Source organism: Bubalus kerabau, chromosome 6 (genome assembly GCF_029407905.1).
Source record: "Bubalus kerabau isolate K-KA32 ecotype Philippines breed swamp buffalo chromosome 6, PCC_UOA_SB_1v2, whole genome shotgun sequence".
Taxonomy (NCBI): Eukaryota; Metazoa; Chordata; class Mammalia; order Artiodactyla; family Bovidae; genus Bubalus; species Bubalus kerabau.
Genome location: NC_073629.1, coordinates 79,182,676 through 79,203,835, shown reverse-complemented (window position 1 = coordinate 79,203,835; position 21,160 = coordinate 79,182,676). Strand labels below are relative to the sequence as shown.

Genomic DNA, 21,160 nt, shown 5'->3' with positions numbered 1-21,160 from the left:
GCTCCGCTCTCTCCCGCCTCCCGCCCCAGAAATTATCTCATGCGTTGCCAGTGCGATTCCAGAGCGCCACTCGGGTGGGTTCTTTTGTTTCTTTGTTTTAATGACAGTTCCCAGCCCTTCGGCATGTCATGCGCGATTAATCCCCTGGCTCTCTTGAAGGCAGCTGGGGTGAAATTTCTTCTGCACCATCCTTTTGGGGATAATTGTTTATGATGTGACGTCAGCCGGATTGAGTTTTCTCTCCTGAATGAGAGAGAGAGTCACAGATGTGTGCGGAGGCCACAGATACTGACATTTGGAATTCCTTCAGGGCAAAGGGAGATGGGAATGGGAGCTTGAGCGTGCGCTGCCAAGACTCCAGGCTGCACGGAATTATTAAGAAATGTTTCTTTAAAATAATAATAATAATTCCCCTCCGCAGCGAGTCACTTAGGTGCTCCTTTCATGCCCGAGTCCGCGGTGAAGGTGGCGGCGTCTGATAATTAATCTTGGGTACCCAGCCGCTGCGATAAGCTTAAGAAGAAGAGGAGGGGCGGGGGAAGTGCGTCACCAGGTGGGGAAGGGGCTGTGCATTTGGTGACAAGCCGGAGGGGATGGGGGTGGAGGGGAATGGGGACGGGAAATAGGTTCTGTGTGCTCTCCCGGGGTATTGTGTCAGGAGATGCGGGCTGGCTACCATGTGACGCGGTCCAGAGCTGAAGGGATTGGCCGAGGCAACGCAGGCGGTGCAGCTCGGCCGGCTGCCTGTTCCTCTCCCTTTCTCTCGCAGCATCTTCCTGGGAGCCTGTAGGTGAAGCAGCACCAGCAGCATCCATGGCCTATCTTTGGGGTTAACTCTTGTCTCCTTTGGCTTCAGCAGCGGACACAGCAGATCTCTCGGCGGCGGCAGCAGCTTTGCGAGGACTTAAGCTGAGACCTGGAATCGTATCCTCCTGTGTTTTTTCAGACTCTTTGGAAATTAAGGAATGCAATTCTGCCACCATGATGGAAGGTAGGATGCTTTCTGTTGTGGTTGACTGGCTACAGGCAAGGTTTGGGGAGAACAGCGTTGAAATATGTGTGCAGCCTGTGTTTGTGGCTGGTCTAGAACCCGGTTGCCAGGATGTGCAAACAGAAATGCTGCAGTTTGCTTGCAGCGGACCAGGGCTCAGACTAATGGAATCAAACCACAGGGCTTCTGTTTAGCTCAGAACCTACAGAGCTCCCAGCTCTTATGAGAGAGAAAAACCTAAAGTGCTTGCAAAGAACTGAGATAGAGCTAGGAAAGAGCTTGCAAAGCAGAGAAGTTGGGAGAGAAGATAAGGTTTTCTGCTCTGGGTTCCTGGGACTACACTGATTAAACATTTACAGTGGAAACTTGTCTTCTGAAATTGACAGTAGACAGGAGAGGTCATTGACACAGTTATCCATACTGTCATTTTCAGTGAACTGTTTAAAAATTTTAAAAATTCTTCTAAGATGTTTTTATCTCTGCAATTTACAGCATACCCTTGGGGTGAGGGGTTTCATTTTGTCCACAGGCTCTAGTTGTAGGGGGCTGTCATTGCAACAGAATGAATGATGTGAGGAAAATATCTGGGACTCTTGTCTTCTTATTCGGGCTCTTATCAGGTTTTTTTAAGAAGAATTTTGTGCTTCTTAAATGCGTTCCCTGTGTCATGGTTCTTAGCCAAGCATCAAATTAACTGATTAGCTTTTTGCATTCAATATTAAGTGTAAAGAGGAACTTTCCTGGGAGAGATGTTGTTTAAACTACATTTTATTCTACTAAACTACCCATCTAAGCTTGACATGGTGACAACCAAGATTGCCTCAGAAAAGCAGCAAGCTGATTAGGAAAGAAGCAGGCAGCCCTACTCTGGCTTTGATTTTCTGCTTTCACACTACAGGATGGTGCAAAACTCCTGGCCTTTCCTAAGATGACAGGCAGAAATTTGTCCCCAGCCTGGATTTCACAATGCAGAAACGAGTGCATAATGGGTCTCAAATCTGCTGTGAAAATGGCAGAGAGGCCACCTCTTAAGTCAAGGTCTGTCTTACAGATTTGAAACATTCCTTAGAAATTTACCAAAATGGAATAAGAAGAGAATGGTTGTGGAAAAAAAAGAAAAACAGCAGTGTTGCCTATACTTATTTGGCAGAAATGAATTCTTTTTGCTCTGTCTGTCATCATGTCAAACATGGTTAATGTGATTTGGGGGAGTGAAGAATTCTACAGTCATGGCCCACAGATTTTAGAAAATAACCTTAAAAGAGAGATTGGGTATCATTTTGTTATGGAGCCTGGTCTTGTTTGCGAAGGGTTCTTAAGCTAGTTCTTTAAACACTGGCCTAAATAAACTAAGTTTACTAATGATCAAGATTAAATCATTTTCATTAATTCAAACTGAATTTAACCTTTGAATAACAAGGCAAGACAAACAGAAAGAGCATTACTGAGGGAGTTTTCAATTAGAAGCTCATGTGCATTGCCCTCTTCAGAAAAAAAAAATGTGTCTACAGAGGTACTAGATTTCTCCAGCTAAATTTCATGTGGCATTTCTTAATAAATCCACATACATTCTGATTAGATTTTAATCTTACACAGGGACTTGGAAGATTTACTTCTTGCCTTATAAACTATGGACTGAAATTATCTCTGAAGGAAGTGATATTTTTTTATGCTTGTTAAGGATTCTTCTGGTAATATTGTCTATTGTGCTATCCCAGAATGTCAGTTCAAAGCCCTGTGATAAGCTTATCTGGGCTGACTACACTGAAAGGAGAACTGTAACAAAGACTTGTGTTGGAGCTGAATTAACACTATTGCTCTGCATTTGCCAAATTTATCTAATGAAGGATGTTATCTTAGCACTGTTAGGAGTTAAAGGTGACACTAGGGGTGCGGTTCCCATCCATCAGATCCTTGCAAAAGAAATTGGACAGGTGTGTCCAGTGCTTAAAAATGTAAATGAGACTAATGTTTTTTAATCTACCTATAGTTCCTGCTTCAGTGCTATTCAAGACTTATTATCTTCTTGGTTCAATGACTTTAGAAAGGCTGGTGGGAACCTTAACCAGAAGTCCAGTTTGCCTATCAATGGCCTTCCAACTTAAATGCCAGCCTTTCTGCCAATATATGCAAGTTTCTGATACTGCATCTCACAATTTCACCTCTTTAATGCTCTTACTCTGAAAGTGTGTCATAGCAGTTATCATTCCAACTTAACTCTTCTCTAGGCTTCTATCTATCAAGATAGCCTTGGAAAGATAAGAAACCTCCTAAAAGGAACCAAAAATCCAGTCATGGCAGCCGTCTACCAAACATCAGTGGGCTCAGAGAATGTGTAACCAAACATCCAGATAGTTAAAATGCTGTCTCTTCTCAATTAGTACATGTGACACACACAATCACACACACACACACACTCATGCACAGTTATACACACATATGTCATCTGCCTATATACATTATTCTAGAAAGAGAGAGAACTCACATTTGCATTTGTGTGTATGTGTTTTGGTATTTATTAATGTCTACTGCTCAGGAAAAACATGGCCATGGCAACTTTTCAAAGCTGCTTCTCTACTTTGTGTAAAGCAAGAGTAAACAGATATTCATCAGAATGGCTCATGGTTTACTTTTGTGTTCTCATTTTGATGGAATAGGATATATGTTCCATTCATTCAATGTCTATTGGAAATTCTGACCATAGAGAAGCATTGTTAGTACCTCTCTACTGGGTCCAGTATCACAGAAGGCAGTGAAATAATTCTACAGGGACCTCAAGCATGTTACTGGTATTATACTTTGTGTGGCTCCATGACTCTTTTCAAATATTTTTCTTTCAAAAGTGTATTTTAAGGGACTTGATTTGTTGATTTCTACATTGAAAAAAATTTTTTTGGCAATGGTTAGTATTGGGTCTTTCCTAAAGAATATCATGTGATGTGGAGCCTTAAGTATTATGACTATGAAGGGAAAGAGGATGAGCAAACGGAATTATTAATACTCATAAAGGGTGTGTGTACTGGCCAAGCTTACAATGCAGTCTGTGTGATTAGAGCAACTATTCAAGGATTTTGTTGTTTAACATATGTTATTATTAAAGTTTGAAAATGACCTTTTAGCTACTTTTTTTTTAAGGTAAGTGAAACTGAGTCAGGGTTTCCAGGGACGTTTGTTAATTTGTAAGGCAGTATGGGAAGTTTTCCCTTGCCTGGCAGAACTGGACTAAAAGTGCTGATGTTTTCAGTTCCCTATTCAGGCTCTTAGATGTTTTACTGAAAAGAAAAGTTTGGGGGTGCCAATGGTTTAATCCTAAAATAATTTTTAAAGTTAACAAGCATATTTTAAGGATTCACTGGGTTTAATTGCAATGTGCAGATTAATTTAATAAATTTTATTGTCTTTATTAGTCATAATAGCCTATCAGTAAGTGTATTTTGTACTGAGTGCTTCTGCAGTACTTTTTCTAAATTGCAAGAATAAAAACTAATACATTGAGGTAAAAAAATAGGAGAACAGATTTTGGACCCATGTTCATCACAAATCTCCTAGTTTTGATCCCCCATAACATTTTAAATACGAACTTTTTCTTTTTGCTTTGTATTGAAGTGGACATGTTAACCTGATTGAAAACTAGGAGTTAAGTTTTATTGGTTGCATCTGTCTCTTTTTTAAATATGAGTATTCACAGAATCACATTTCTCAATTCCTTCTTAATACCTATTATCTCCAAAATCAATGTTTAGAAAAATTTAAGCAGTTCTAGGTTAACTAATCTTCTGTTGTTACAATGAACCTTGTAATGGTAAGAGCTTTTCTTTCCCCTATCTAGGAATGAAGTTTATTTGTTTGGAAAATTCTTTGCTATAATCAAAAAGGAACAAAGCATTTTGAAGCTGCAACTATTCATTTTGTAGTTAGCTAAGAAGGAAATGGCAACCCACTCCAGTGTTCTTGCCTGGAGAATCCCAGGGATGGCGGAGCCTGGTGGGCTGCCGTCTATGGGGTCGCACAGAGTTGGACACGACTGAAGCGACTTAGCAGCAGCAGCAGTAGCCAGAAGTTTTAAAGGGACTGCTTCTCACTTTTCTATCAATTCCCTTCCCAGAAATAGTGATGTTATTTTGGAAAATCTTAAGGAGGCATATGAGATTTTAATATATATTCCATTCCTTATGCAATTTCTCTCCTTCTTAAAGGGCTCAGGGTTGGAAAAAGCCTCCTTTTATGTATAAATTCCCATCTAATTCCCAAGGTCAACTTTAAATCTCTAAAAGAACATGTAGTCTTTAAAAAAGATTAACTTAGATAAACCATGCTAGAAGACTGTGAATAATTTTCTCCGTTGGATTTGGCACATATGCTATCCATGTTTCAAATAAACAAGTTGCAGGAAGTCAGCAACTCAGTTTTTATGTTTCTGAGTTTGTCTGTGAAGCAGTCACTTGAAACAAATTTTTCTGTAGCAATAATGATATAAATAGTGGTTGGATTCCCTAAGTCTATCAAAGATTATTTACCTGAAACTAAATATTTGCCATGAAATGTATAAAGAACATGACATTTTATATAGTAGTTAGCCAAAAGAAAACAATGCCATTAAATGTGTTTTCGGTTTCTCATATTGCTATTTGAGGGCAAGAAGGTTTACTAGAGGACAATGAGGAGATGGAGAGAAATTTCAAAGGAATTTCTTTGGGTATTTTTAGAACTTTTAGAGACTCTAAATGCTGGGTTTTAAAATTATGTTTAATTTTACTTTCATAATTGTGGTTTGTGCTGTGTTGTGCTGTGCTTAGTCGCTCAGTTCAGTTCAGTTCAGTCGCTCAGTCGTGTCCGACTCTTTGCAACCCCATGAATCGCAGCATGCCAGGCCTCCCTGTCCATCACCAACTCCCGGAGTTCACTCAGACTCACGTCCATCGAGTCAGTGATGCCATCCAGCCATCTCATCCTCTGGCGTCCCCTTCTCCTCCTGCCCCCAATCCCTTCCAGCATCAGTCTTTTCCAATGAGTCAACTCTTCGCATGAGGTGGCCAAAGTACTGGAGTTTCAGCTTCAGCATCATACCTTCCAAAGAAATGCCAGGGCCGATCTCCTTCAGAATGGACTGGTTGGATCTCCTTGCAGTCGCTCAGTTATGTCCAACTCTTTGCAATCCCATGGACTGTGTAGCCTGTCAGGCTCCTCTGTTCATGGGATTTTTTAGTCAAGAATACTGGAGTGGGCTGCCATTTCCTTCTCCAGGGGATGGATCTTCCCCGCCCAGAGGTCGAAGCCATGTAACCTGCATTGGCAGGCAGAATCTTTACCACTGAGCCACCAGGGAAGCCCCGCTTGCATTATGGAAACTCACAAGTGGAATTAAGAAAGGGAGAAATATGATTGTAAAGGAGTTACAGGAGCCAGGAGCTCTGGCCTCCTGGGCTTCATCAAGCTCATCTAGTATGTCACATACACCAACGGCTTTGTTACCTGTCTCAGATTGTCTAGAGCAAATACTTTCCTGCCTCAGGGCTTTTGCCCTGCCAAGAACACTGTTTTTCCAGCTCACGGAGTAACTGATTCTCTTGTGGTCCCAGCAATACTGCTACCTTGTCTGGAGGCCTTCCCTCCCATCCTTGTCATCCCAAGCTCCCAGACACACACCCTGTGCACCGAGTCCATCTTGGTCTCCTGTCTTTCCTAAAAGCTATTTAACAGATCTGAATCTCTGTTTAACAGGCTGAATCTCTGACTCAGAGGTAAGCTCCATGAGGGCAGGAATTAGGTCCATCATTTCCCTCTCTATTCTTATCTCGCTATGCAGAGTGGATGCTTAGATGTTTATTGACTAACTGAATAAAACCAGATGTAAGTGACTGATCACTTAATAGTGTACATTGTAAAGTATTATTTGGGGTATTATGGTGAATATGGGCTTCCCTGGTGGCTCAGAGGTTAAAGCATCTGCCTGGAATGCAGGAGACCCGGGTTCGATCCCTGGGTCAGGAAGATCCCCTGAAGAAGGAAATGGCAACCCACTCCAGTACTCTTGCCTGCAGAATCCCATGGAGGGAGGAGCCTAGTAGGCTATAGTCCATGGGGTCGCAAAGATTCGGACACGTCTGAGCGACTTCACTTCCTTTCACTTTCACTTATGGTGAATATAACAAAAATAAATTTTCAAATCTATATTTTTCCTGGAGAAACAAGATCTATAAACATGAGAAAACTAGGGAAATATACGTATTGTGGAGTGCTAGTTGTAAGATACAGATAATACCTTTGGAGAAGCCAAAGAAAAGAAATAGTCCATTTGAAAATATGTACTTGAGCTTGAATTATTTTGGGGATTAGCGCCAAGGAAATGATTTCATAATGGAAAGAGACAAGTTATAGCAGAGCTATTCAAAGATATTCCCACAGGCATTGTTGTCAATACCCTGTACATTTTTTTCTTTTTTCTCTCCCTTCTGCTTTCCTTGTATCTTTGCCTTCCTTTCTCCACTTATCTCATTCTTCAATTCCTCCTTTTCATTCTGGGTTCTATTTCCTTTTTCCTGGCTTATGACCAGATCTGAAAATAATGCCTATAGAGCCAGGCATTTGGAATTTGGGAAAGTATTGTAAGTAAATTAATGTGTGTAAACAAATGTAACGTTGTATGACATATTTGTGCATGCAGTGGCATGTGATGGATGTGAGGTTTTTCAGATGCCAAATTAGTCTTGACTGGAGAATTTGTGAATCTTAGAAACTCAATATGTTCACTGAATTTGTGCAGATTGGATTTTTTGTTTCAAAGACCATGGACCCAGGCATCAGACTTAGGTTTGAGTCTTAAGTGTTGTGACTTCTCGGCTATGTGTGGAGAGGATTACTTTACCTTCCTGGAGTTCTGTTTCCTTGCAAACAAAGTACGAGCATTGATCCGTCATCCCTCTAGAAATTCCAGCTCTAAGAGTCTCTGGCATCTGCTGAATGATTTGGATTCCACATATTCACTCCCTCTAAGGTTTAAATTCTCATAATTGACTCCTCTTCCTCCCACCTCAAAGCGTACTTTTCCTGACACACAAAAAATGATTCAGATATATTACTATCCGCTCTTACTGCTTTATTCTTCCTCTACTGTCCTATTGCATGTATGCTGAAAGTTTGCTTTGCATCTTTGCTTTTGCTGTGCTGAAAAACAGAAATGCGCTTATGCAACTCCCCTATGTAGCTCTGAACATAGAACTATTTATGCATTAAAAATTGTATATTGAATGCATACTAGGTGTTAGACATGGTTCTAGGTGCTAGAGGCTGAGTAGTGAATAAAACAGATTCCTGCCTGCACAGAGCTTCTCTGAGAAGACATTTAAGCAAAGGCTTGAGGGAGGGAAGGGAGTGAGCAGTCAAGTAATTATCTGGAGGAACAATCCAAAGTAGCAGCGGGGAGAGCTAGTGAAAAGCTCAGAATGTGGGTAGAACAGCAAGGAGGCCAGTGTGTCTGGAGCAAAGGTCAGGGGAATGTTTAAGAGAGAGACTCAGAGAAGTAAGAACAAATACACACATACCCTTGAGTCCCTTTCTCTTTTTTTTTTTTTTTTTGATTGAGGTATAGTTGACCTACAATATTATATTAGTGTCTGGTATATAATATAGTGATTCAATATTTTTATAGATTACTCATATAAAGTTATTATATTATTGATGATTTTCTCTGTGCTGTACATTACATCCCTATTATTTATTTTATAGTTGGTAGTTTGTACCTTCACCTATTTCACCTGTTCCCCCACCCCACCCGCCCTCTGGCAACCACTAATTTTTTCTCTGTATCTGTGAGTTTATTTCTGTTCTATTATATCTGTTTATCAGTTTTGTATTTTAGATTCCACATATAAGTGAAAACAAACAGTATTTGTCTTTCTCTGATTTATTTCACTTAACACAATACCCTCCAGGTCTACCCATGTTGTTGCACATGGCAAGATTTCATTCTCTTTTATGGCTGAGTAAGTAAATAATACCACTTAAGGAATTCTCCAGGCAAGAATACTAGAGTGGGTAGCCATTCCCTTCTCTGGGGCATCTTCCTGACACAGTGTTCAAACCTGGATCTCCTGCAGTTTCTAGATTCTTTCCCTGGTGGCTCAGATGATAAGGAATCTGCCTGCAGTGTAGGGGACCAGGGTTTGATCCCTGGGTAAGGAAGATCCCCTGGAGAAGGGAATGGCTACCCACTCTGGTATTCTTTCCTGGAGAATCCCATGGACAGTGGAGCCTGCCAGGCTACATACAGTCCATGGGGTTGCAACGAGTTGAACATGATTGAGCAACTAACACTTTCACTTTTTTCATGTATTTATTATATCTTCTTTATTCATTCATCTGTTGAGGGACACTTAGATTGCTTCCATATCTTGACTATTGTAAATAAGGCTGCGATGAACACTGGGATGCATATATCTTTTAGAACTAGTGTTTTTGTTTTCTTCAGAAGAACAACCAGAAGTGGAATTGCTGGATCCTCTTCAATGGTAGGAAAGTCAGTTTCCTTTTGCAGAAGTCAGTCTGCATGGGCCTGTGTTATCCATGTGTCAGGAAACAGGTGGGTATTCAGAAGCCTGTTATTCTGACATTGGTTCTATGACTGTCTTACAATGGTGCCTATCAGACTCATTCTTCCCCCACATTTCAGTAAGTAGAGGCATATCATGCTCTTACCTTGGCTAATGGTACCAAGTTCAAAGTTAGAGCTCAAAGTTCAACTACAATTCTAGACTTGAACATTTCCATGCAAAAGATAGAGCTCCATGACAAATGATGTCAGAATCATAACTACACACCAATTTACAAATATTTTGACTATGTATCAGAGACTTTTGTTTCTCCTGAGTTCATATAGACTTCTATTATGAACTAGTATTTTAGGCTTTTTTTTTTTAAAGACCCAGAGTGATCCATGTCACATATCTTTAACAAACAGTAGAAGGAAATTATGCTCACTTAGGACACAGGTGTAAGATTATCTGATGTACAGACCTCAAAGTTTCCAAAATGTTCATTCATTTACCAGGTATATCTGAAGCTTTTTCTTTAGTCTCAGTTACGATGCTAGGCCCAATGAATATGACTGAAAAAAAAGGCGGCAGTAGACTCCATCTTCAGAAGCTTAAATCTAGTATATAGAAGTACCACATCTTCATGTACGTATTTTATTCTACACTGTCTCTATGTGGTATAAACAGGTATTACTATCCTCATTTCAAACAGAAGGCATCCAAGGCTCAATGATGTTAAGTGACTTGTTCAACGTGACAACCTAACCAAAAGGCAGAACCAGAATTTATGAGCCAATCTTGATTCCTAGTCAAGTGCTCTTTATTTGTATAATGCTGTAATTGGAAAATATGGCTGGTGTTTGAAATTTAGCCCAGGTCTCTGGCTGACAAGCCAACAACAGATCATCTAAATTTGACTGATATTTCAAGAGCCTTCTTCAGAAATAAACAAGTTAATTTTATTATCAGATTGTGAGTCTCCAGACCAGTCACTATCCTGAAGAAGTCCAGCTAAGCAGGAGTGTTTTAGTCCAATGAGCTCCTTTCAACGACACTGACCGATTCCTCTAATTTTATCATGGGAAGGGACATATGATATCACTAGTCCTGTGGACTCTAAACTTTCACAGCTTGCATTCTACAAAACACTTTATCAAAAAGCCTGGCTCCTACTGGAAACAATAGCCCTTTCTCCCTGAGACAGGGCAGCTGGGTGTTCATCGAGATTCCGTGAAAGCCTTGGCCATTATCATGAAAGTGTGATGATGTGTGCTACCCTGGAAGATGAACCAATCAAGTCCAGCCTCATTTTGCAGTTGAGGAAACCAAAGCCAAGTGAAACAACCTTCCTGAGGATTTTTATTCCCTGTATAAGAGGACAAGTCAAAGTTTACTTTAGTAATGATTCCAAAAGCGTGAATAGACAAAGACTTGGAGCCTGTGGTGCCTTTCACGTTCAAAGGTGCTGGGGCTGGTTGGGTAACTGCCCAAAGGCACACAAATGAATGTGTCCCCAGGGCCATCTCTCTGCTGAGTACACATACAATGAGCCCATTTATAGCTTTGTCCTGGGCTGCCACAGCAGATGCTGTCTGTGAGTCAGGGGTGTGCAAAGGGAAGGATGAGGACCTGAAAAGACTCTATCTCCTGAATAGTTGTGCAACCTTGAGTGAGTTCTGGACCCTCTTTGGCCTCACCCTCCCCATTTGTCAGGTAGCAGTAATGCTGGCTCCTGCCCTCAGAGTTGTCATGAAAATCAAATGAGATCATAAATTTATGAAAACATCAAAAGGGTGTGATGCATGTGCCAGCTGCTTTTTCAGATGGCTCTCTCTCAGATTGGTTGTTACAATGTGGGTCTGATAGCTTTTGGTGGCTAGTCATTAGTGCTTGCTATTTTGCTTTTCAGGTAGATTATTGCTGCATCTCATTGCAGAGAAGCCTTACAGAGTTCCCTCTTCTGTTCACTGTACTGCTAATTACTAGCATATTCTATAATCCTCTATTCTCAGTGTCTATGTCCTGTACTATCCCTTCATTGACTGTAGCAGACATCACTAATCAATCATGGTCATCTTTCTCTCTGGCCTCAGCACTTATCTCAACATCACATTCCAGGGCACCTCTGCCAATTGAGATGATGTCACTTTGCTTTTCCTACAATGAGCAGTTTCCCTAAGTTGAAATACAGGGCCTAAAACTAGAATACTGGTGGTCTAGCTGTGCAGCCAGTACACCCAGCCTTTATAAATGCCCTTAGTGAGTCACTGAAAAATGACATATGAAAAATTGCCCACAGCACTGGTATATGGTAGCGATGATAGAAAGTATTCTGTAAGCCCTGCAGCAGGTAGAACCCTACTCCTGTGCTATTGACCTTAATCATTAAGTTTCTCTTAGCCTCGTTGTGCCCCTAATTCAATGAACTGTGTCTACAAAGTAGCCAAGGCAGACTCAGTGTTGGGATTCATTTCCAATTCTTCCTTTCTGACTCCTTCATGTCAGGAGGTCCTCAAGAGCTGTTGATTATCCTTCCTGACTCTGTTCTGTCTTTTTCATCCCCCGCTACCACATCTGACCAGACCTTGCTGTTTCCACCTTCCAATCCATCCTCTTCACAGCCATCAGAGAAGCCACTTTCCTCACCTGCCTTTGATTGTTCCTCATGCTTTAAAGGCAAGGTCCAAATGTCTTTGTGTGCTGGGCAACATTTTCACTCGTGGGCTACTGTATACCCTTGTGTCTCATCACCTGGGCCAGACAGGAGCTCCTTGCCTTCTCTTTCCCTTGCATATGCTGTCCATTTCCTTCTCTGTGTGGTGACATTCTGTTCTGATCATTCAAGGTCAAACAAAAGCAACCCCTTCAAGGAAGGAAGCCTTCCCACATTCTCCTAGGTTGAGGGTGAGGTGCTCCCTGCCTTGTGCTGATTTAGTTCTCAATCCCCACTCTTCAAGGCCAAGTAGCAGAAGGTTTAAGAGCCCTGACTTTGGAGTCAGTCAGACCTAGGTTAAATCTCATGTGTGTGACCTTAGGAAGTCAGTGAACATGTTTTCTCATCTGGAAAGTGAGAGTGATGTGCTTAGTCACTCAGTCATGTCCAGCTCTTTACAACCCCATGGACCGTAGTCTGCCAGGCTAGTTTGTCCATGAGATTCTCCAGGCAAGAGCACTGGAGTGGGTTGCCATGCCCTCCTCCAGTGGATATTCCCAACCCAAGTATCAAACTCGCATCTCTTTTGTCTCCTGCATTGACAGGTGGGTTCTTTACCACTAGCACCACCTGGGAAGCCCAAGAGTGATATTAACTGTATCTTTTTCATGGTAATTTAATCACATAAAAGTCTTAAGGATTAAACAGAAAGTTCATGTCTTGCAATCAGAGTTCTCCAGAGATACAGAAGCAATAAGCTGAGAGAGAGAGGGAGAGAGATTTTTAAGGAAATTTTTCACTTGATCATGGAGACCAGCATAGTAAGGCCAAAATCCACAGAACAGATTGGTGGGCTAGAAACTTAGGTAGAAACTTATGTATGATGTTGTGTTGAGGCAAAGTGTTAATCTCTCAATAAATCTTAGCTGCTATTTTCTGTTCATGTACGTACTTTGTGCCTTCCCCAAGGACCAAGGACTCTGTCAGAGCTGGGACCATTTTTGTATCACCAATGCGTGGCATGTGTAAGTGCTCAATAAATATCCAGTGAATGAATGAATGAGTCCTGTCAAGGGATCACAGACCCTATGGAGGATATTCAAGCAACCCAGCATGCAGTTACCATGAAAATTAAATGAGTTAATACATGTAAGACATTTAGAAGAGTATTGGTCCATAGTAAAGACTTACTCAGCATTACTCTGTTGGGCACATAGAAGACATCAGCCTGGTTCCTGGATGCCAGGAAGTACCCAGAACTCTGTTCACTCTGCTCTCCCCAAAGCATCCATCTGCTGCGTAGGCTCCCTCTGGCAGAGAGCCACACTCTGGTTCCAGGAGCATGCACTTAAATCTAGTATCTCACACATTCTGCCTCTTTTATTTGTGTTCCTCTCATTTTAAGGAAGATGAAGACAAGGTTTCATTGTAGAAAACTTTGAAAGATACAAAGAAGAAATTGAAATCAACAGTAATCTCATTATTAGAAAATAACAATAACTGCTGCTGCCATTTGTTGAGTGTAGAATATGGACTTTGGGAAGAGACAGTCTGAAGCTCTTTAAGCCTCAGCAATCTCATCAGTAAAGTGAAGGACATAATACCTACTGCAAGATGGTGGAGAATTAAATAAGATTTATATACAGATCGTACTTGGAACTTATCTGGGGTATTAAGTAAGCACTCAATAAATGCTAGCTCTTAGTAGTTTTATGATAAAAACCAATGTGTTATGTTTATACATATAACTTTTTTAGTTTCCATTAGATTGTAATCACTATCCTAGGCGTGGATATTTGTTAACAGCATGGGAACTAGAGTCAAAGTTCCCAGATTCAAATCCTGATTGCTCTACCCTTGCCCACTATGCTAGCTTAGGAAAATATTTTAACCCTTCTGTCCTCAGTTTGTTCTTCTATATAAGATAATTCCTAGTGAAAAGGTTATTATAAGGATTAAATGAACTTGATATGTTATCTATAGTTATTATTATTTTTATAGTACATGTGATACATGATGTAGTTAAAGAATAGTATTTGGCACAGAGTAAATGTTTGATCAACAAATGTTAGCTGTCATTATGACCCTTATGATATTATCTCCAAAGACATTATTTTGTTGGTTGTATACTATTCCATAACATCATACATTATTTTACTATTTCTTTGGTGTTAGACATTTAGACTTAACTGGAGACTGATGAGTGTTTTGAGCTAGAATGGCTCATATCAAGTCTCATGAAATGGTATGAATTCTTGGCTTTCATTTAATAAGTTAGCTTGGTGAGGCAGTACAAGTTTTGTATTGGGTTTTAGTCCTGGCACTACCCCAACCAGTAGAGATGACTTTGGTTTTGTTTAGTCACTGAGTCGTGGATGACTTTTTGGGAACCTATGGACTGCAGCACACCAGGCTTCCCTCTCCTTCATCATCTGCAGCTTGTTCAAACTCATGTCCATTGAGTTGATGATGCCATCCAACCATCTCATCCTCTATCACCCCTTCTCCTCTTGCCCTCAATCTTTCCCAGCATCAGGATTTTTTTGCAGTGGGGCAGCTCTTCTCATCAGGTGGCCAAAGTATTGGAGCTTCAGCTTTAGCATCAGTTCTTCCAGTGAATATTCAGGGTTGATTTCCTTTAGAATTGACTGGATTGATCTCCTTGCTGTCCAAGGGACCTTGGATAGCCATATAACATTGGGAAGAGAAAGCAAAGAGTAGAAATAAAAATTTATTTTAATTCAAAAAATTCTAACATCTTTTGGCACCATTCTTTATTAGCTGTGGGGATGAGGTCAAGAATTTTCCAGGTGGGTAGGCATTGATTTTTTACAGCTTGTTTCAAGGTTCTGGCTATGTACTTGAACAAGTCACTATCTCTTTATTGTCCCAAATGTAGGATGGTAAATGATATGAACTTTGCTGCCTTTCTCACTAGATTATAAATATCAAGCATAAAATACATATGAAAGTATTTTGAAAGCTACAAATTTTCATATAATGTAGTATTAGAACTGTTATTACATTTGATATCTAGGAAGCTCTGTTTTCAAGTGAAAGGTTAGATTAGGTAATTTTGAAGGTGCTTACTAGTTTTAAGAGTCTGTGATCTAGTACTAGGGTTTCAGAATGTGTCCCCACTAGAGTTAAACCCTCCCCCTGTACCTTCCACCTTTCAAGCAGACTAATGATTTTCTTCATTTCTGGATACCAGAAGAGAAACATCTTTCTTAATTTGGTGAGTTATTTATTTGAACAGGGAATGCAATAGTATATCATTCTATTAAACGGTAAAAATATTATTTCTAATGGTGAATTTGTAGTTGGGACAATTTAAAATATATTTAAAAGTGTGTCCAACTAAAATCTATGTTGCCTTAGTTACAAAGCCCAATATATAATTTCAACAAAGTCTACTGTGCTCAATCTAAGTGCCAGATCAAATTATTTAACGTGGATTTCTTTTCTAGAGTTTTCTGGTATCTTCTGTCTTCATGGCAACTCACTTCAAGTTAGCACATTGAAGAATAGAGCCCATTGCTTTCTTGACAGACTTTGACTAAGATACAGAGTGGTGGCATTGGGATGCTGTGAGCTCGCATCCAGGTATAGTTCCAGGAATGGGGTACAGGTGAGCAAGATGTAGAGAGTCCTTGCTGTCATGGAGCTTGCATCCTACTATGAGAAGACTAACAAAGCAAATGAATAAACAAGACAGTATCAGATGGTGGTAAAATCAATTTTAAAAAAGAATCCTACGAAAGAGAATGGGAAATGGTGGTAAATGCTTCTTTAGGGGGTCCCAGAAGGCATTTGATCTGAGACTACTTCACACTGTGACACGTGAAGATCCTTCAGGAGTGAGGCTTGCAAGGGTCAGAGACCTAGGACTTGATATGCTTAAGGAACAAAAGGAAAGCCAGGTTGGCTGGAGATCAGGGAAGGAGCAGGAAGGAGGCAATAAAGAAAGAAGACAAGATTCAGGTCAGGGATGTATTAATGAGCAACAGAGGTGGATCTAAAATTTATTCTGAGGCAGTGGAAATCCACTGGAGGAGTTTTAGGAGAAGGTCATGCTTCCATTTATGTCTTTAAACAATTACAGTGGATGTTGGATGAGTTTGAGTGGCTACAGATGGCACTCTGGTTTGGGAGGGGAGAAGGGCTGTTTTTTGGTTTGGGTTTTTTTTTCTTCTTTCTTTCCTTTTTTTTTTTTTTTTTTTTTTTTGAGAGGAGATTGTCTTGCATCTGTGTATGAGTAATAAATACTCTGATATAACTTAAATTTTATGCTCATTTTGGGAAAGCTAAGAGAGATTGGAAGGAATTGTGGTACCTTTCCCCCAAGAGCTTGGTGCTATCTGTGCTGAGATCTGAGGGCTCAAAATGAGAATTAATTTGGCTATATTCATGCAACTCTTTCTAATACAAATGGCTCTGGCATTCGATTCTTTTTTTCAGAAGCATGTTGACAGGTGAAAAATGGAAGATATTAAAGATCCAAGTATACCAACGTGTGTGTGGGTGGTTTATGTACTTGTTTTTAAATGGCTTTGAAGCACTTCAATCCTTTGATAGTCATTTTGATACTGAATCAGTTAGTTTATTAAGCTGACTTTCATCATTGAGGCTTTCTCTCCAAGCCACATCAGAAAGAGAGAAGTATTAAGAGACCTTGCTGTTGACAGAGTTTGACCTCTCAGTGTTCCATTCTTTCCTACAAATGTTTCCATTTGTAGGAAAACCTCTTCTGCCCTCTCTGAATTTCATTACCTGACATTCGTTAACTAGACACCCGTGCACGCCTCCAGCTACATAGCCCTCTCTGCCTACCTGCAGGTGCCAAAACTGTCAGTGTTCTCTGGATTTTTTTCATTTCTGATGGTGGCACGTGTTCCTGTTCTAGTCTTCTTGATTCTTAGGACTCTGGTATGCTTTTCTCAGTATTCATAGCAGACAATTGCACAGGCTTGGCAGTCACATCAGACCTGGATTCAAATCCTGCTTCTGCAACTTACGTGTGCCTTTGGGCAAGCTTGAGCTTCAGGGGGTTTTGGATGTCTTTCTTTTTTCAGGTTTTACTCTACCAAAAATTCATAAGATTGTCAACAAGTATTTATTCAGGTTCAAAATATTGTGCTCGGTACTAAGTGTCTATGGTGAGCAAACATCAGACCTTCTGGAGTTTACAGTATAGTAACAAAGACATAAAATTAATACAGATGATGAAGTGATTCCAAGTGAGCAAAATGCTATGAAGGAAGCACTGAACGGGGTTCTGACAGAGCCATTTATTCATATATTTTTATTGAAATATAGTTGATTTACAATGTTATGTTAGTTTCTGTTATATAGCAAATTGATTCATATATATATATAAATGCTTATATATATATACTTTTACATCATGGTTTATTTCAGGATATTAAATATCTTAGTCAAAGTTTGTCAAGTAAAGCAACGAGCTCTATCCTTCAATGTGCTAACTTGAAGTGGGTTGCCATTAAGACAGAAGATACCAGAAAACTCTAGAAAAGAAATCCACATTAAATAATTTGTGCAATATAGCAGGACCTTGCTATTTACCTACTTTATATATAGTAGTTTGTATCTGCTAATCTCAAACTCCTTATCTATCCTTCCCTGATCCCCTTTCCAATATGGTAACCATAAGTAAGTTTGTTTTCCACGTCACAGAACTTTTCAGATATGGGTCCTAACCTGGTAAGGTGGGGTGAGTCAAAGTTGGGGGTGAGTCAAAGTCATTGCAAGCATTAAATGACACTGTGCATGAAAAATATTTCCTATGACCTTTGCATTCAATCGATCATAGTTGCTATTGTTATATTATCATTGTTTTTGTCATTGTTAATACCACATGCACTCCATGACCACATGTATATATCCTTCATTCAGTGAGCTTTCCCAGAAGTTGCTACAGGGTGGTCCAAACATGTCTATCGACTATGTTCTCAGGGATTTGCCTGGAACTGCTCTGCGTCTGTGCTCCCTGACCCCTGCCAGTTTACCTACTTTTTACCTAATGACCTTTCTGAGTAGTTTCTCAGACTAGCCACTTTGAGTTCCAGCCATTCCTTGACACTCCCAGATTCCTTAGAAGGCTCCTGATCTCCTAATCTTATTGCTTTATCTCCTGAATGAATGCCACCAAATCCCAACATGACAAGTGCCTTGTTGCTAGGCAGTTCCAGAAGGGAAGATGAACATTTTAGATTTTCCAAAAGAAAAGGAGAATGCCTCCCTCTCTGTTTAAGCCCTTTTGAAGAGCCCGTGGCTACACCCACTTGACACCATAAGCACCTGTTCTGGCCGAATTAAAAGCCTGAGGGAATATTTCTTCCCGTTGATATCCAGTAAGTCTTTCTTATTCATCACTGTCTTAGAGCTAACACCATAAATCAAATCCTCAGAGTTTTTCATTTCTTCATTTTTAAAGGCTGTGAAACTGGTTTTAACTTTTTAAATTGTCAGTGCCTATGTTATACATACATCTATGCATGGTAAATTGTTGATTTTCCCAGCTGATGAGTGAGATGAACAGTTTTTTATAGCCATCAGCTCTGAATCACCTCTGCTTCTGAAGTTGTCCATAACTGACTTTCTTTCTCCCTTCCTTTTTTCCTATTCCCTAATTAGAGCTTATAGAAAGATAGCTGCCCTAGAATAATCCTAGATCTCCAATGTTGTATACTAAGAAAGATTGAGAATGGCATTATCCCTGAAATATTTCACAATTGCTCTTAACAAGTAAGTACTGCTATAACTACTGCCCTCCCCAGGAGGAGGCAATGTTCGGGTAGAGTTCAGATTTATCAATGTATTTAAAACTAGCTACCATTTCTTGAGCCCCTGCTATATTCCACAAACTGTTCTTAAATTCTTTATAAGCATTTTTCTCATTTAATCTTCACAATAATTCTCTGAGTTTGATACTATGATAATTATTCCCATTATAAGAAAAGAAAACCGAGTGTAAGAGAGTTTGTTGTTATTGCTAAGTCATGTCTGTTTTACGACCCCATGGACTATAGCCCGCCAGGCTCCTTTGTCCATCGAATTTCCCAGGCAAGAATACTAGAGTGAGTTGCCATTTCCTTCTCCAGGGGATCTTCCCAGCCCAGGAATCAAGCCTACATCTTCTGCATTGGCAGGTGGATTCTTTACCACTGAGCCACCAGGGAAGCCCATTGAGAGAATTTATGACTTGCCTAAATATTTAGGACTTGAACACCGATCTGACTCTCAAACTTAGTAATACTGTCTTTCAAATTTTTAACCTTTGAGAAATTATATCCAACATATTGCCACATCAAGAAAAACAGTGATATCATCACAACTGATGGGTAACTGTTACAATCACAGCATGCTTACCTATTTCTTCTCACAAGGTAGATGGTAAATTTGAGATTATTGTCCAATTTCTCTATATACTATAAAACATCCTTAATACCTCACATAAAATTTTCTGGGTAATAAAAATGAGTAGATGATTGCAGAGGTAAAAACTATGTCCAGGGGGTTTTTGTTCTGATTCTTTTTAATCAAATTGGTTTCCAGTTTCTCGCATTTTACATTATAGTTTTCTGTGGCACTGTATGATAAAGCAAACTAATAAACTGCACTGGACATTTCAGAGAAATTTGCAATACCTTTTCAGTACTTAAAGCATGTTTCCTATGCTAGAATGAGAAATCTATTTCCCCCTTTGCTTAACAATCCGTTGGGCACATCATAGAATTTTTATTTTATAGCATTTTTAGAGGCAATTCAATCACCAGTTCACTTTTGTTTGATATAAGATATAAAGTCATTCTGACTCTGTGGTTTGGAAAAGGTTAATAGTTCCCAATTCCATATTAGTAACTTTACTGTAGTAAGACTTAACACTGCTTTTGATTTTAATATTCCTAACAGATTTTTCGGTCCTCAATAACTATAATAAAATGCATATTTTAGAAATGTGTAAAAATTTGCAGATCTTCTCCAAGTTTATTTATAAACCCAAAATAGGGCATTTATGCTATTTATTCTGCAGTAAATACAAATACAGCCCTAGGTATTGCTTTTTAACCTATGTGCTGTGTTTCTTGTCCTCTTTACAAGTTCTTTAGTTAGAGCAGGAAAAACAACAGTGTAGTTGAACTCACTGTATAAGGCAAATGCCCCTGAAGCATGCAATGTCTGAAAGGTATAGGTTCTCTGGGGGTAAAATTGGCCACAATCACTGGAGACTGGTAGTGATGATATTCATTATTATTGCTATGTATAATTCATCAGTGTGCAGGGCTCTGAGTGAGTGGCTGAATAAATGGTAGATCACTTGTTTCTCACTATAACTCTATGAGGGTTATTCTTTTCTTTTTAATTGATGTATAATTGGTTTATAATATCATGTTAGTTTCAGTTCAGTTCAGTTCAGTTGGTTAGTCATGTCTGACTCTTTGTGACCCCATGGACTGCAGCGTGCTAGCCTTCTCTGTCCATCACCAACTCCCGGAGCTTATGCTCAAACTCATGTCCATTGAGTCAGTGATGCCATCCAACCATCTTATCCTCTGTTGTCCCCTTCTCCTCCTGCCTTCAATCTTTCCTAGCATCAGGGTCTTTTCCAATGAGTCAGTTCTTTGCATCAGATGGCCAAAGTATTGGAGCTTCAACATCATTCCTTCCAATGAATATTAAGACTGATTTCCTTTAGGGTTGACTGGTTTGATCTCCTTGCAGTCCAAGGGACTCTCAAGCGTCTTCTCCAACACCACAGTTCAAAAGCATCAATTCTTTGGCACTCAGCTTTCTTTATGATCCAACTCTCACATCCATGCATAACTACTGGAAAAACTATTGCTTTGACTAGACAGACCTTTGTCGGCAAAGTAGTGTCTCTGCTTTTTAATATGATGTCTAGGTTTGTCATAGCTTTTCTTCCAAGGAGCAAGCGTCTTTTAATTTCATGGCTGCAGTCAC

The 21,160-nt window shown here is 39.8% G+C and overlaps 1 protein-coding gene and 1 non-coding gene across 2 annotated transcripts in view; both read left to right on the top strand.

Annotated features, from left to right (window-relative positions):
* Positions 1–21,160, top strand: part of SGIP1 (SH3GL interacting endocytic adaptor 1) — a 236,717-nt gene that overhangs the window by 3,684 nt on the left and 211,873 nt on the right. The window contains exon 2 of the mRNA XM_055585555.1: positions 860–991. Within this exon, the coding sequence (XP_055441530.1) occupies positions 860–991 (132 nt within the window). The remainder of the gene's footprint in view (positions 1–859; positions 992–21,160) is intronic.
* TRNAS-GGA (transfer RNA serine (anticodon GGA)) lies at positions 6,911–6,983 on the top strand. Its single transcript has one exon. It is a non-coding gene; the product is annotated as a tRNA-Ser (tRNA).